The sequence below is a fragment of the Leptopilina boulardi genome, unplaced genomic scaffold, assembly GCF_019393585.1.
Source record: "Leptopilina boulardi isolate dan_hultmark-lab unplaced genomic scaffold, ZJU_Lbou_2.1 LbouV2_177, whole genome shotgun sequence".
NCBI lineage: Eukaryota > Metazoa > Arthropoda > Insecta > Hymenoptera > Figitidae > Leptopilina > Leptopilina boulardi.
In genome coordinates, this window is record NW_026137726.1 from 154,286 (window position 1) to 172,962 (window position 18,677).

At 25.6% G+C, this 18,677-nt stretch overlaps 1 protein-coding gene and 1 long non-coding RNA gene across 2 annotated transcripts in view; one reads left to right on the forward strand and one right to left on the reverse strand.

The window, feature by feature from the left end:
• The window catches only part of LOC127277719 (uncharacterized), a 108,685-nt gene that overhangs the window by 87,633 nt on the left and 2,375 nt on the right, over nt 1-18,677 (reverse strand). The gene's annotated exons all lie outside the window — the stretch shown is intronic.
• LOC127277715 (phorbol ester/diacylglycerol-binding protein unc-13-like) overlaps nt 1-18,677 on the forward strand; it is a 196,689-nt gene that overhangs the window by 87,496 nt on the left and 90,516 nt on the right. Inside the window, exons 5-6 of the mRNA XM_051299028.1 lie at nt 8,855-8,978; nt 13,669-13,758. Of these exons, the coding sequence (XP_051154985.1) occupies nt 8,855-8,978; nt 13,669-13,758 (214 nt within the window). The remainder of the gene's footprint in view (nt 1-8,854; nt 8,979-13,668; nt 13,759-18,677) is intronic.

Below are 18,677 nucleotides of genomic sequence, written 5' to 3' on the forward strand. Positions count from 1 at the left end.
TAGAAATTATAATTAGAGAATTTCAATCTATATTCATTTCATTGAAGTATCTTACGTGATTTGAAATTTCATACGATAATGCGGATTCTATTCATATAAATATATATTTAAATGATAATGTTCAAAGATTTGTTCATGGCTGGGAAAAACCTTGTAATATTAATTTTAACATTATTATGTAGATATACCTATAATATTTTATAGCATTTACCTGATAGAATCATTGTAATTACGATTAAAAAGCTTCGCTGATTTTAAGACGTTTTTTTTAAAACCAAATTTATATTTTACAGAAAGAATGAAAAATTTAACTTGTTATAATAAATAATTAACAATAATTTTTTTTTTAATTTGACTTTTTTCAAATTTAACCCTTAACTGGCACAATTCGAACGTAAATCGCACAACGGGTCTGCTGGACCCGACGTATTCAAACCGTGTATTGTACAGCCGGTATTGAATATTTTTGCACAAAAATTTAATCTGTTGTAGCTTATGATGTGTTTTTTAAATTTTCATTAGTTTTGCAGGGATTAATTTATTTTAAGTTAGTTGAAAAAAAATTGTGAAAAATAAAAACGAAAAATTGCGTGTTTTTACTTAAAAATTCAATAGTTATTTAAATTTTAATATTATGGCTTAAAAATTTAAGATTATGATGTATTATTCTTTAAGGGAAAAATTACCACAATAGCAGGACTTGCAAAAAAGGTATTTATTTTGCAGAATAAAATGTAACTTTTTTGGGTTAAAATTAAAAATGTTTAATTATTAATGTTTGAAGCTAATTTATTCTTTTGTATCGAATTAATTGTATCAAAAATACTTAGAAAATTATTATATGTCAAACTAATATATTAAAATATAAAAAATATTCAAATACATTCATTTAATTTAAGCGAGAAAATATGCTCGGGTCTACTGGACCCATTGTGCCAGTTAAGGGTATATATGTGTGTGAAAGTATTAAATTATGTGCTCTGTTTTGTTCAAATAAAGTTTTGCTTTTGTAAATAAACTCTTGTTAAATTCTCATATATTTTAAATATTATAATCAAATTGACGTTTAACAATGTGTCTTGTTTGTCGATCAACAAAATGTGAACTATATTGTGAATGCAAGTTTAAAAACTATTGATTAAATACAGAATAACGTGGAAAAGTAGGATTTGAGGTTTTCTAATAATATCCAGTCACTTCTGAATTTAGTCTCTTTATCAAACATAAAATACGTACATTGATTTCAGTAAATTCATCATCCGTGACGCTCGTTTCTTCTTTTCATATACATTGTTCTGAATAAAACACTCGTAGTTTTCTATATATTCTCTCTCTATATATATATGCTTTAAAACAAGAAATAATTATATGTATTTTCTCCATTGTATTTATCAATTTATTTTCATTTGTGTTCAATTATAGAGTCCATTGATTTTAGAATTTAAACGTGTTTCTCATTATTTATGCATTAGACACTAGAAAAAAACATCTTATTTCAACTCATTCATAGTGTTCCAAGCAATTAAAAATTTATTAAATTAAAATAATTGTAGTGTCGAATACTATGTAAAAAGTGTTTTGGAGAAAGAAATTTTTAATATCTTAAACACAAAAATGTCTTAAATTAAAATACTTTTAAGGTTTTAAAGCAAACAAAATTATAAGACAGTAAAAGATATATTTTTTATTTTTCTTAATTTCTTTCTGTTTTTTTCCTATTTATCATTTCAGATTCAAAAGTTATATTCTATAAACAATATGCAGAAAATTTTTGTTTTTCTGAAATTATGATAATTGCATGTCAATTATATATATAACACTAATAGACAGATGTGAATCTAATAACCTTCTGGTATTGACAGCCATTGAAATTTAAATTGATTTTGAAATTCTCGTTAAACTTATTTCCAACTTCAGGTGTAAGAAACAAGAAAAAAAAGCAGGTTAATGAGAATAGAAGAAAGAGAGGAAGGAATTAAAATAAAAAAAAGAGATTTCTACTATCCAATATGTTAGGAAACCATTAAATCTTGTTATAAGAGAATATATTGCAAAAAAATAAAAATAAATTTTTCTGTTTTCCATTTTAAAGACACTAAATTAAAAAATTATTTTATTTAAAAATTTTTTTTAGTTTTTTACATATAATCACAATAGGGTAGAATTTTTTTTTCACGAGACTATAAATTATTCTTTGTTATATACTTTTTGAAAACAAACAAATCCATTAACTGTTCGTTGCGTTATATTATAAAAATATGACGCAAGAATAATTTATTTTCTGTTTTCGTGAAAAGTTCCAGTTTTTTCAAACTGTTCTTTTAAAAAAAAAAGAAACAGTTGACATACTTTTCGAGAAAATATTGACAAAGACGTGAAAACTGCAATTTCACTTAAAAATATTTCATATTTTCATTCTAAAATTATATAACCTCAAAATAAATGTATACACAATAATATAGTTTTGATGACAACAGAAATGCATTAAATTTTCCAAATGTGACTTTCTTTTTATATATATATATATATATAATGTTACAAGAATTAAAAATATTTTTGTCTGACTGTAATACACTTTTTCTATTAACATACAAATTATTAAAGTTTAATGCATTATTTTATTAAAATAATTGTCTTTTATTATTAATTATAAAATTAATGGAAATTAAGAAAGTTTTGTCTTACTTAAACTGACTTTTACTACTGATATTAAAATCACAATAATGTTTTTATGTTTTGTCGCGCTGAAACTTATAATTACCTATGATCTACATCTTTTATTACTAATAATAACGTTAAAAAAATTATAAATTTTTTTCTGACTACACTGAAAAAAAGAACTTTTGTGTTTGCAAGAGATACTAACTATAACGTTGAATTTAATTTATTTATTGATTTTATTTTACATTTAAATGATTTATTATTATATTTTCAAGACAATCAACGTTACCTACACTTTTTAATTATTAATTTTGCCAAGACGCTAAGTTATTTTATAGAAAATAACTAAATCTAAAAAAATAGTTAAATAACCCAACAAGTAAATTTTATAATTCTAATTATAGGGAAAACTAAAACCAGCTCAGGAATTCCATTGTTACTATACAGCAACATTAGACCGCGCTAAGGGGGTGGATAAGGATAAACACCTTTAATTAGTCAAAATTTATAACAATAATACTATTTATTAATATTCACTTCAAATTTTAATAAATTTATGAAAGTGGCAGAAGGCCAATTAACAAGATTCAATTTATTTATTAATTTATTCATTTTTAAATAATAATGAGATTGACTCGGTAGGAAAGCGACTCATAATATATAATTGGGGACTCATCGCCATTTTGACGATGACGCCTCGTCTCATAATTAGAATTTTGTTACTTTTCTCATTTAGTTATTTTTCACGAAAAAAGAATAGAACACAACTTGACTCTACGATCAGCAGGATGAGAATGAGAGTAAAATGGCTGACAAGTCAAACTCGAAAGCGTCGCTAAACAGCGGCCTCTCTTCTCGGTGTCATTGAGATCAATTAATATTCAATAATATAATATCCGCGACCGATAATCGATACGCAGTCGTCGGTAACGCAGATCTCTACACTATCAGATGTTAAATTGATTGATGCGAAAAGTCCATAGGAAATTGACTGCCAGTATTGATTTGACAGATCGTCAACAAAATAGCAATTTTGTCCGCCTAGTGTTCTTGAATATTCGGGACTCTTATCCAAATAGATATACCAGAAAGTTCTTTCTTGATGACTTCTAATTTCAATGATAGATAGTAATGTCCTCAACGTCTTTGTGACCCAGCAAGAATCCTCAATGCCTCGCGAGAGTTTTCATAATAGAACGTGAGGACAAATCAGAATCGAATTTATTTATTACAAGTCGACTATTAATCTGACAACTTTGGCATGTTGATTTCTTAATACGTGATTTTATTATTTTAACAAAATGAAGTGAGTATCAAAAGAAATTTTTTTTTATAATTTATAACATTTTGCAGCCATTATGGATGGATTCCCACCCTGGTGTCGTTTATTTACAAAATTTATTTAAATTTATTATTTTTAAGTCATTTGTACGCGACAAAATGCCGCGTTACATAACATATATATATATATATATATATATATTATTAATTGAACACTAACCTAATAGTGAACTGTAATTACAATCTTATATATTATTAAATTTAATTGTCTCGAATGCCAAATAAAAAGGTTATAAAGACTTCTGATTAAACAAAATTGATTCGATCGTTATAGAAGCATTTTCAATCCCGGACGGGATGCTTGCGTTCGTGCTTGGATTTTCAGTTACATTTTAACGTGAAAGAGAAATTACGATTTCATGCACTTTATCAAATCGTTCGTTCTAATACTGATGAGCTTTAAAATTATTATTATTATTATTATTGTTATAAGCTTTCGAACAGACAATTTTCCCGACATATATATATATATATATATATATATATATGAATCGTCTAATCACTAAACTTCGAAATTTATTATTATTATTTTCAACTAATTTAACACAATGAATGTTCAGTGAACTATAAAGAAAGATCAAAACAGTTTCCAAATTGTACAACTTTTGCATTTATATTGTCTCGTAAATTCTAATTATTATTTTAATGAATTTATTTATAGAGATACAAATTATTGAATTTAAAAACTAAACAGTTGAAGAAGTCATGTTCGGAAAACATTATTTTTAAATTGTCAATAACCTCTTATTTTTTAATTCTAATAAATGGTTCACAGACAGGTCAATCGATGCATTTTTAAATATTTTATAAGCTGCTATTTTAATAGTTTCAAATAAATATGTATAATTATTATTATTATTATTAAACAGAAATTAAAATATCATTTTTTTCAAAATTCTTTGTTTTTAAAAGTTTAATAATTCTCCGGATAAAAAATAAGAGAAAATATTTGCGTCTAAATAAACTTAACAAAAGAAGAAGAACAAGATTCAGTCCAATTTCAGTAAATAAGAATTGCTAAGAATTGGTGCCAATATTAGCCCAGTATTAAAACGAGTTTCGGACCAATTTTGACAAATCTAAATTGTACTGAGAGTCGGTACCAATATGGGCGGATTCTCAAAATAAGACTTAGACCAATTTTGGCAAATTACAATTACTGATAATCGGTGCCAATATTGACCCAGTATTAAAATGAGATTTAACACAATTTTGTCAAATCAAAAGTCCTGGCATTTCGCACTTGGGAATTGTTATAATTTTGTGTATAATATTATTTTAAAATACCCGTGCAGAAATTCGCCAACCTGGCCCTGACCTGGTTGAAACAGGAAACCAGACCGGGGTTAAACCAGGCCCTGGTCGGGCCCCGGTTGTAATCAATATTAATCGGGCTGAAATAGGGCCTTTTCTGTGGCCCCGATCTCTGCACTAGTATTAAATTTACTATAAATATTCAATATTAATTTTTTAAATTGAATATAACAATATATTTGCAGAAATAAATTCTGTAAAAATATTTTCTTCTCTTTATTGCACAATATTTATAAACAAAAGTTGACTTGGTGAAGTACTATATTGTATTATCTATATTGCTTTTTAGAAGCTCATTTAGAACCAAATGAAGAAATAAAAAGAAAAAAAAACCCCTATTAATTATTCCGGTAACTATTCTTTGTGAAATGTTGTACACGTAGTAGTTTTTCTCGGCGGCTCTTGTATAATTGGCACATTTAAAATGGAACTAACGAGATTCTGCAATGAAATTCGATGTAGAAGAAGTTCTAAACGAGCGGAAGCGTCGATGAAATAGTCAGATAAAGAAAATTACTTTAACTGCTCACTACTATTTTAATTCGGCGAGCATTGGGAAAAAAAATTGGTGACAATAATCAGACAAAACTATATTGCCGTTTTGTATATATAGCAAAGTCTTTAATTAATAAGAATATAATTTTTATTAAATTTTTAACATTGATTTTATAAAAAGATGGGCAATATTATTTTCACTTTTATTTTTTTTTCTAGGAAATGTAAAATTTTAATTAATTTTTTTTTAAATTAACTTCTTTTAGTTATAAATTTAAAAATTTGGACCAATAATAAAGTTCTAAAAATCAATTATGTTGGAATTTTTATTTAATAGAATTTTATTAGGTAAAATTTTCATTCAGCCGAATTTTATTTGTTTGAATTATTATTTTGCTGAATTTTCATTAAACCGATTTTCTACAATGCAAAATTTTTATATAACCAAAAATCCACTTTACAGAATTTATATTTGTTTGAATTTTCATTTGTCAAAATTTTTATTTGCTCGAATTTTCATTTAACAAAAATTTACCCCCAGGGTAAAAAAAGATTAACGAAAACTGGTACCCCTGAAAAAACAAACAATTTAAAAATCCACCAGATTCACCTGAAACTTGTTACTCAGGAGTTTATGGGGTCGCTGATTACGAATATGATATCAATTTTTAAAAATTCAAAATGTCGGATCCAATATGGCGACCAAAAAATTTTTTAAATCTACTAGATTCTCCTAAAACTTATCACAAGTATCTCGAATTATACTTTTTTACCTTAGTAAATTGTAAATTAATATTTCATTCATTCAGATTTATTGAAATAAAAATTCAATATCAAAAGAACATTTGATCAATGTGATCCACCTTTTAAAACTATCATTACGAAGTTGTTTTTCAGGGGGATACTAGTATCTATAAATAAGTATAAATTAGGGGTGGGTTCTAAGGGGGTAGTTTTTTCATTAATATCGTTGAAATACTTTTTTATAATTTAGATGCAAGTAGAATTCATAATTTATTTTTAAAAAAAGGAAAAAACACTTTTTTTTATTCACAAAATTTTTTTTATCATCGAAGGGTAGTTATTTTTCAGGGGATTACATTGTTTACGTTCACTATTATTACTTAGTTAACATAAAAAATATTTTTTCATATTTTTCAAATGTACCCAGACAGCACGGAAACTTGCAGCAAGCTTGCGGCAAGCTTGTCTGAGCTAGCGAAATGTCCCACCCAGGGCAAGCTTGCCGTGAAAGCTTGCTGTAAGCTTTTCAGGAAAGGTTGATGCAATCTTGCCATGAAAGATTGCTAAAAGATTGCTGCAAGCATACTAAGAATGATTGCGGCAAGCTTGCCGTGAAAGATTGCTATAAGCTTGCTACGTAAGGTTGCAGGAGAATTTCAACAAGCTTCTGGAAAGGTTGCTGCAAGCTTGCTGCAATTTTAAAAAAATACAATTCAAATTAAAAAAAAATTTATTTGTTTTCTAAATATGAAAATCCTTGTGACGTTTATTATTATTAATTATGTCCTGCTTATTTTCATTTGGAAACTTAACGAGAAAATTTTCGAAACAAGTTTGAGGGGACTGGGAATTGAACCCGGATTCGACAGACACTAACCAAAGACCCTAACCGAGAACCTACTCGACCAACTATCTGAGAATAAAAAAATATTGCTCTTAACCCTCGTTTTTCAACTGTTTTTCAACTGTTTATCAACTCATAAAAACAGTCGAGGGTTAAGAGCAATATTTTTTTATTCTCAGATAGTTGGTCGAGTAGGTTCTCGGTTAGGGTCTTTGGTTAGTGTCTGTCGAACCCGGGTTCAATTCCTAGTCCCCTCAAATTTGTTTCGATAATTTTCTCGTTAAGTTTCCAAATGAAAATAAACAGGACATAATTAATAATAATAAACGTCACAAGAATTTTCAAATTTAGAAAACAAATAAATTTTTTTTTAATTTAAAATGTATTTTTTAAAAATTTCAGCAACCTTTCCAGAAGCTTGTTGAAATTCTCCTGCAACCTTACGTAGCAAGCTTACAGCAATCTTTCACGGCAAGCTTGCCGCAATCTTGTAGCAATCTTTTATGACAAGATTGCAGCAACCTTTTCTGGAAAGCTTACAGAAAGCTTTCCGGGCAAGCTTGCCCTGGGTGGGACATTTCGCTAGCTCAGACAAGCTTGCCGCAAGCTTGCTGCAAGTTTCCGTGCTGTCTGGGTATAGAATCAATGAGAATTATTTTTTAAATTGTTCAAAACTAATATCACTGTATCTAAGAATAGTTATGAAATAGGGATGAGTTCCAAGAGTGGTGTTATCAAAAATATCCATATCAGTGTTAATTAGAAATATTTTTGTTATAATTTAGAAGCACTTAGAATTCAAAAATTTTGATTCATCATTTACAAAAACGTTTATCATCAAGGGGTGGCTATTTGAATTTAAGGGTGGTTTTCAAGGGGTTATTGATCATTGTTTTCAATTTTGAAAAAAAGAATATATATATAAATAATAATAATAAAACACACAGGATCTGAAAAATATTAGATAAAGTATCAGTTTTTTGAGGTAGTAATATACCTTAGGGGTGGTATTAAAGGATGAAACATGTTAACAAAATATATTTTTTTCATATTTAATATTAGAATAATCAAATTTAATAAACATTCTACTTTATTTAATGTAAAGGCAAAAAACTCGGCCATTAAAGAGTTAAATGAAAATTCTAATAATTAATTTTAAGAATTTTGTCATGCATCCCAAAAAATTTTATTTTATTTAAAAAATTTTAATTTCTTTCAATAAAATAAAAAAAATAATAATAAATGTTTTTAAGTTTTTCTTTTCTTAACTTCATTTATTGACATATTTTTTCGCAAACTTTTTCTCTCTTGAATTTTCTCGACTTCCATAATATAATATACTGTAACTTCAATCGAACTCAGTTACACGTAAAAAATCCCGAGGCAGCAGATTTTAAGAGAAGATTTTCTTCTTATAAGTGATTTTAAGCCCTAACCTTTTTTTTTCTTTCTTAGGATGGTTCCGGACAATGGGTCAGCCTTGATTCTGAGTTGGAAATGCGAGAGGGGGAGGTAGTCGGCACCAAATCACCAACTGGTCACACTCTTCTCATCGATTGCCGTTTCGAACAACCTTTTGGTAAGTGATTTCCTTTATACGTATAGAAACAGCTTTTTTTTAGTTTTAAGGTTAAGTTGCGAGTTTATTTCGTTTATGCTATTTTCTCTTGTAATTTTTTTGTTTTTTAAATATATATATAAAATTTTATTCCTTAAAATATTGAATGATAAGTGTCAATTCCAATTTTCATAAATTTGTGAAATTTAATCAAATTTTGTTAATTATTAATAAAATAGGATGTATTTATATTTTTTGAATTGTTATATTATTGCACGATACAATATTATTAAAAAAATTTTTAAAAAATAAAACACTACTTTTTTGGTAGTTTTTTTTTGCTTTATGTGGTTTTTATAAGTTTAAATATTAAAAATTTGTGTTATAAATAAAAAGTAATGATTCTAATTTAAAAAGAAAATGGTGTGGCTATCAAGTACTTATAAAAAAATGATTATTTTTCTAATACGTCCAGAGTTTCATTACATTCATTTCATATCCATATTCATTGGTTTCAATTTATAATTTACATAGTAATTTAATGAAAATTAGTTTATCATGTATTTAAAATAATATTAAGTTACAGTGGAAACTCTCTATAACGAAACTCTTTATAAGATAAAACTCTCCATAACGTAAATATCTGTTCAATTTGGTTGGTTTGTATTAAAATCTGTATATATAGATACTCTCTCTTTAACGATGCAATCACTCACTATAACGAAAGTATAATGTCTCAAAATAAAAATATTTTTTCCCAATTTTGCTTCATTTATTTATTTCTGTGTGCTGTTATTGCTGCCAGACAATTTCTGATGGTATAGGTAGATAGATAAGAATGTATTCGTTACTGTGAAAAATTAATTTAGTCTCTGTTTGAGTTTACTAGAATTCGAATGTGACTAATTGTACATGGCTTGTAAAAGAAAAAGTTTTTCTATAGACGAAAAGGTTTCGGTAATTCATGCAATTGAAAAAGGCGAAAAGAAAAGTGATGTCGGGAAATGTTTTGATCTTAGTGCATCTACTGTGGCGACTATTTGGAAGAATAAAGATAAGATTTTAATTTTTTACAAAAATTCTTTTTATTTCATGAACAAGATTTAAAATTATCTCAAGACATAGACAAAATAGTTCAACAAATCCAAACAACATATTGGCAAAGCAGAAACACTCAATCTAAAATCACAGACTATTATAAATAATTTGTTTTCATGATCACAAAGGGTTAGCTTCTTTTTCTTTAATTCTGTCTATTTTTTTAAAATAAAAATTTAATGTGAAATACTGTTTTTTTTTGCTCACTCGATATAACGAAAACTCCCTATAACGAAACAAAATGCCCGGTCCCTTGAAATTCGTAATAGAGAGTTCACACTGTATTTGATTATAATGATAACTTTTTTCCATTTACATTTTTTTTTAAATATTCAATGCTTTTTCTTAAATCATAGTAATTAATATTCTCTGTTATTGTTAGTCATTTATAATTTACTTGTTCGTTAATAGAAATTAATTTAAAAAAAAACAAAATAGTAAAATTTATTGCATTTTAATTCTTGTAATTTTATTAACAGTAGTAGTAAAATGCTTTTGTTACAATCAGGCAGTCTATAATTTTGAAGACAAAGTAAAAGTATATCGTAGTCAGAAAAAACGTTTTTAATTCTTGTGTAAGTGTAGCAAATGTCAGTCTCTGCCAGACATATATATATATATAATTTTAAATTTCTTTAAATTAAGTGTTAGTATTTGTAAAAAATTTGTTTCAACTAAACAGAAATGTTTTCAAGACTTATTATTTTAGTATCACACTGAAAAAAAATTTATTTTATTCAAATAATCAATATTATCAAATAAATATTTACTTGAACCAAATAATTTTTATTTGATTTAAATAAACTGTTTAAACAAATAATTTCTGTTTTTGAAACAAATACAGTTTATTTAATTCAAATAAAAATTATTTGGTTCAAGTAAATATTTATTTGATAATAGTCAAGTACACGATTATTTGAATCAAATAAATTTTTTGTTTAGTGCAGTAGTAAAAGTATGTTTCAGACAGACAGAAATTTTTAAATTCTCTTAATTTAAGTATTTGTTAATTTATTTTTTAATCACAGACAAAACATTCCAATTTCTTGTAAATTTTTTTTTTTTGCATCAGTAGAAAAAGACAATTTTTCAAATTCTTGTAATTTTAGTATCAGTAGAATAAGTAAATGTCAATCAAGCGTTCTAAATTCTAGCTAATTTTATATAAATGTTATTAGTACCTAAAAGTAGTTATTTTAATTTTAAAATATGTATAATAAACGTCGGTTTAGGTCAGACACAAAGTTCCAAATTTTTATAATTTTAAGATTAGTAGTAAAAGCCCGTGCAGAAATTTTAATACGATTTTTGTCCATTTTCCTATTTCTAATAAGAATATCTTATAGGGAGAATTGTTAGATATTGATAAGGCCCTGGCATTTTTAGTGACGCTTGAATCTTGATAAAAATGGTTCAATTTAAATCTAACGAGAATCCTACAAAAACCCTACGAAAATCTGACTTTCAATATTATTTGTTCTTGTCCAATATGGTAATTTTAACTTTATTATATAATTTATTTGTATATTTTGTCAAGCTTCTTTTTTAAATTATTGTATTTTTATTTACTTTATTTACTTCAATGGACCTAAGCTCTTTCATACAAAATACTTAACAAAAAATAATATTATTAGTAAAAGTATGTAATTGTTAGAAAAAAGTATTATTCGAATTTGTCTGATAAGGAACCCTTTTATATAAGGAGCTTACGAAATACTTCAGAATTCTATTTTTAACCTAAGTAAAAACTATAGTTATTAACTAAGTTATCTTAGACTTAACATTATATGTGTGAAAGTTATGTGAGGGATAAAAGTACAAGCCCCCCATAATATTTAGATATTAGACAGGAAAAATTTTGTATACTTATATATATATATATACTTTCGTAATTTTGAAGACAGAAACTTTTAATTGAATATAGTCTCGAAACTTCTCAGCTTTTTTGGCTCTATGCCAATATACTTTCATGTATACACTTTGCTTCATGTAATCAACAATAAATAAGTTACATCTCTTTGTACGAACGAGAATATCTACTTTTAGAGACTTCAATGCCTGTTTCTATTTTTCATTAACATACAAACCGTCTTGTTGCTTTTTTTTTTATTTTACAAAAACAAGATTAGAGAATTTTCATTATTCTATAATAATTAAAAATATTTTTATTATTGTTATAGTTATTGTTATTATTATTATTGTTGTTAATATTAGTCTTTAAATTTTATATAGGATTTTTAAAAACCTGTTTCAATTAACAATTATAATAAATAATAATTATTGTTATTATTTAATTTTTGTTTATATAAATAATTACTATTAAATAACTATTTTAATTGAGTGTCATTTTTTTCACAACAGTTTTATACTCAGAAATGTATGCGAAATATAAAACAATTTTTATTTTTTCACATAGAATTTTTAATTTTTATTTATTTACTTTGTCAACTTGATCTCAAAAATTCCTTTTTTTTACTTAAGACAGCTATCAGCTTTAATTGTTTATAACTTTTAACATTTTTTTTTTGACACAGAAAAATTGAAGATTTTTTTCCGTCTAATATTTTCAGAAATTTATTTAGAAGTAAAAAAACGATTAAACATTGAAAATTAATGATTATAATATATAATTATAATTATAATATATAAAATAATAATAATTATTATTATTAATATTATATAATAAAAAAATAGTTTTAGTTATTAAAAATAAAAATTTACTAATCTGGTTTTTAAATTTTATAAAATTAGTAATATATTAATTTTTTTTCTTTTGTTCACATACGTGAAAAAATATGTATTAGTAAATAGAAAAACTCTCAACTTAAAGTTTATTTTGTCGAAGAAACACAAGGGAATTCTTTAAAATCAAAGAGATCAGTTTGAAAGTAGGTTGACTGGCGATATTCAAATGGATATACTCAATTCACATGAATTGATACTTTCCTATATTGTACATACATTTTAGTGAACTTATAAATCACAATCCACTTACTCAAACCACAAAATGCATATACATATTAAATTGTATTTCCATTTTCCATATGCAGTTTCATTCTAATATAATTGACATATATATATAAACCACTAGTGCAATTATTTCTCACTTTTTATTTATATTTAAATCTCAAATTCATCTTTTAAAAAAAATATCTTCTCTCTGTCTTTTTTTTTTATATGTTTTTTTTTACATTTTCAAATTAATTGAAAATAGTAAATATTTTAAAAATTCTTTTTCAAATTTGTTAATTAATATTTTCCTAAATTATAAATTAATATTAATTAATGAACTATTTTAATTTTGTTTTTTGGTATTAAATTTATTTAATCAAATTTTGATTACTTAATAGTCACACCTGTTCTGAAATATAATTCAGAACAAAAATCTTGAATGTAAATGTTAGTTTAATGTACGATAAATAATAATAATGTTTATCATTATGTAAGATTACGGTTTATAAAATTGTCGAATTAGGATATTTATATAAAATATATGGAATTTTACTATATGTATATGTGCAATAAACTCATTGTATTTAAAAAGCAAAAAAAAAAAAAAAAAGAAATAGAAAAAAAAGTATTGAAAGACAAAAAATGTTATATGACCAATCAGGAAAGTATGAACAACCAACCGGATGGAAAAACCTGCTAACGAGTGAAATGGCTAGGCAGTTACGAGCAGCTCGGCCCTTGTGTGGCACAGGTACCCTCATCAAGATCATCGAGATCGCCAGATCGCAAGATCATCAACTCTGTCTTCGATTGAATTCCCGGTTGAATATAATCGTAATCGTGGTTCCTCCCTTATCGTGGATTCGTAACGACCCTACTTTTTTTTTTAACATAATGCATTATTTAAATTCATTATATCAAATAAAATAATAATAATAATAATAGTAAATAATTATAGTCAAAAAACAAAATTTTCGCAAAAATTAGTTATTTTAAAAAATTTTCAAATTTAAAAACGGAGGAAGTCGGTGGTATATCATTCATCATATAAATGCATTTAAATAAAATACACGAAGATTTGTTTATATTTGATAAAAGAAACATCTATTTTTTATATATGCCGAAAAAAAATTTTTCAATATAAGCAAAATAATTTATTGTAAAATTAATTTTTTTAGTTTGTAATTAGCACTTGTTACTTCGTATGAAGGGAATCGAATTTCGAAAATTTGCATTCCTATAATATTTTTCAAAATTCCAAATAGCCATATTGAATTTTGTAAAACCAATCACGGTGCGCCAGAAGGAGGTTTAAATAAAAATGAATTGGCACTTAAAAATTCTTTTTGATTATGGTTCTAAGATGAATAAAAAACTTTTCTCAATAGGTTTTAAAATCAGCTTACGTGCCCAATTTAAAACGAATTGAGTTTTAAATATTTAAAAATAGTGTTTTATGAGGGACCAAAATTTATTTAATGTATACTTATATGCGTATACACGGAGAGAAATCTGCTGCGATTTTTGCTTGGATGAGTAAATTACTTTAATTACATGGCACGACACTTGCATTTTTAGCATAAATTCAAGTATTTATTGTAAAAATAGTTTCTAAGCAAAAAACACAAGTCACGGGTGTTAATTTTGCATGAATTTCACATAAAAACTGCAAAGGGGACATGCCATAAAAGTATTAGATCCTCTCTTATAAAATTTGCAAGAATGCCATCTGATTTTCAGGTGGAATTTATACAACACAATCTTACCTCCGTATACACACAGCATTTCACACACACAATCATTGTATGCTGGTGATTCCGAGGAACGGAACGCACAATGCGCACGCTCGTGTTTTACTATGCGTTTTTAACCGCGAAATTTAAAATAATTTTATTTAAAATTTTTTTAAAAATATTTGTTGCCAATAAGTGGTTGTTTATTAAAAAGTAAAATAGAAAAATAATAAATAAAATCGAATAATTTATAATGCATACATTATAAATAATTCGACTTTATTCTCGATTTATTTATTAAATAAAATAAAATTTAATTTATCCATAGATAATTTTCTGAATATATATAATATTTTATTAATATTTAATTAATTTCATATATTAATTAATTAAATTAAAATTATTAATTAATGTAATAAATATGTAAATATATAATATTAATACTATATTGGTGATTATATTTTAATATTTAATATAAAAATAATACTCATACACATAATATAATAACAAATATATAAATACAATGAATAAATATAATTATAAATTTATACAAATGTAATTAATATTAAATTTTTTAATTGTTTTTTATTTTTAATAGATTCTGTTTTTAAAAGAACAAATAACATTTTAGCTAATAAATATTTAAAAATTTTAGTATTTAAAATTTTCTATTTTACTGTTTAATAAACAATCACTTATTGGCAACAAATATTTTTAAAAAATTTTTAAATAAAATTATTTTAAATTTCGCGGTTAAAAACGCATAGTAAAACACGAGCGTGCGCATTGTGTGTTCCGTTCCTCGGAATCACCAGCATACAATGATTGTGTGTGTGAAATGCTGTGTGTATACGGAGGTAAGATTGTGTTGTATAAATTCCACCTGAAAATCAGATGGCATTCTTGCAAATTTTATAAGAGAGGATCTAATACTTTTATGGCATGTCCCCTTTGCAGTTTTTATGTGAAATTCATACAAAATTAACACCCGTGACTTGTGTTTTTTGTTTGATACACTCCATTACATTAAATACATGAATTCATATTTAAATTATTCCAGTCTTAAGCTAAAATTGTATCGAAAAATGACTTATGAAATTAATAAAGACTGCACAAGCAAAAATCGCAGCAGATTTCTCTCCGTGTAGATAAATAGATGTTTTAGATTTGGGTTCATATAAATTTCTTAACAATGAAGTTATTTTCTTGTTTCGTTTTTATATTTATGCATTAAGAGTGTCGAACGGTATCTGAAATTCTTTGGCAAGAAGAGAGCTTTAATTATCGCTCTGAACGTGAAATAGTATTGATTTTAAAATACTTTTTTCTCGAAACACGAACACTTTTAACAAAATCAGCCAAAATTCTCATCTTATAAATTTCCTATATCCAAAAGACTGTACAAATCCATAGAAAAACATGGATGCAAAACAAAAAGAAGAAAAGTAATCTAATAACAGCTGCGACTTTGTGAGCCCTGCATGCTGCTGCCATCTGATGGCGGCAGGAGGTAATGAACCCCTCATTATATTACTTTTCGTTTTGCAATCGTGTTTTTGTATGGATTCGTATAATCTTTAGGATTTAGGAAATTTATATAAGATAAGGATCTCTAGCTGCTTTGGTAAAAAGTGTCCGTCTTTCGAGAAGAAAGTATTTTAAAATCAATGTTTATCATTTTCACGTTTAGTGCCGTTTTTATAGAGCGATAATTAAAGGTCTCTTCTTGCCAAAAAATTTCAGAGATCATTCGACTCTCTTAAATAAATTTTGTCACTCTTAAAATCGTTCTTTTAACAGTATAATTTAATTTTTTAAAATCGGACACAAACACTACAGCAATATAATTATTTATATGTAAAATTGAAAATAAGTAATTATTTTATCATTTATTACAGTATTTATTAGATTAAATAAATTCTGATTCCCCATAAAACACTGTTTTTATATAAAAACTCAATTTTATTTAAATCGGGCACGTAAACTGATTTTAAAAACTATTGAGAAATATTTGTTATTCATCTAAGAATCATAATCAAAAAGAATTTTTAAGTGCCAATTCATTTTTATTTAAACCACCTTCTGGCGCACCGTGCAATATCAAATTGAATTTTTAAAAATTGTCTTTAATATTGAAACTTTTTTTTGGTGATAAAGCAAACTGAATTGAATTTCTTTTAATATTTCTTTATTTTTGAAAATAATTTTTTATCTATACCGTGGAATAAATACATATTCTAAATTTAAGAATACAATCTTAATTTCTATTTAATAATATAACTCATGTAGTTTAGACCGTTGGATATTCTTAAATTGAGAATAGAATAAATTCACATATTTAAACCTCGAATTACAAAATCGTAGTATTAATTAATTCAATTATTGCAGTTAAATAGTTAAAAAAAATCGTTATACTTTTGACTCTGGATCTAATATCACTAGAAATGCGCTTGCACCATGAAAATTTTTCTTTTCTTTTCTCTTCTTTATTTATTTATTTTTCTCTTTGTTTTGAAAATTCATTGCACGTATTTTTCTTCTCTCTCCCTTGACGGAATGGAAGACTGTTCCGCTAACGAGTTTCATCGATCGAATAAAAACTTTTTATTCGCATCTTACGAACGGCAAATTAAGAAAAGAAATTCTATATATAAATATATTACACGAATCGTTGTCTTCTTTTTTTTATTCTTTTCTTTCTTTTTTTTCTCACTTCCGCCTCGTTGCATTTTTTGTAAGTTTAAATCACTTCCGGCAACCTCCTCTTCTATTTCCAGTTACGTATCCACGGTACGAAGATCCACGTTTTAATACGTAACTTAGCGATGCCAATTCCTTCTTGCTCGCCAGCCACTGCACCAAGGATATTGTTTTTGGTTGAGTGCTTTTTGGAGTCACTTGTAAACTTTTTTTTTTAAAAAAAAGTATTTATTTACAAACTCATGGTTACGATCTCGTTACTTTCTTTTCGATTAAAGTTATTTTTCTTATTTTTAGTCTTCGATAGTAGTGTCTTTTAAATTATACACTGTAGATTTAAAAAAAAAAATAAAGGAGAAATTAAATTTTTCTAAACACTAGGGAATAGATTTTTTATATAAAAAAGTTGTATGCTTTTAGTAATTAACTTTAAACATCGAAAAAATAGAAATTGAGATGATCAATATATTGATTATAATAATAATGATAATATTAATAGTAATAATAATAGTAATAGTAATAATAATTGATATTTTTTATCGCAGTGATTTATTTATTTATTATGATAATAATTTCCGGAAACATGCGAACTTGACATTATTATATTCTAAAAATTTTAGACTTATTTATTATTGATTTCAGAGTGGTTCCTTTTCAAGAAGAAACATTCTCTAAGACAAAAAAATTCTTTGATTCCTCTGTCACAAAATGGACAAAAAAAAATTTTTAATTGCGATGACACAATAAATTATATAAGTTTACGAAAAACTCATGAATAAGTTCAAAAATTAATTGTTTAGAATTTTCATTTGACAGAATTTAATTTTAGCCAAATTATCATTTCTTCTGTTATTTATAACAGAAATTCTATTTAACCGAATTTCTATATATAAAATTGTTATTTGAACGAAATTTTCATTTTACAGAAAAAATATTATGAGTGAAAATTTCTGAAACGTCCCACCAAAAACGGAAACAATTTTCTTTTGTAATAAAAATCAATATTTTTGCATAAAAAAATACCATTAAAATCGATCGATAAATTTCTTTGAAATTAATTTTTTTTAAAAAAGGTCAAAAATATTAACCCTTAACGGGTACAATTCAGCGTTTGAACGAAAATGGCACAACGGGTCTGCTGGACCCGACGTATTCAAACGTGTATTGTACCGGTATTAAATATTTTTGCCAGTTAAGGGTTAAATTGTTAATAACAAAAAAATTTTTTTTTTGCAAA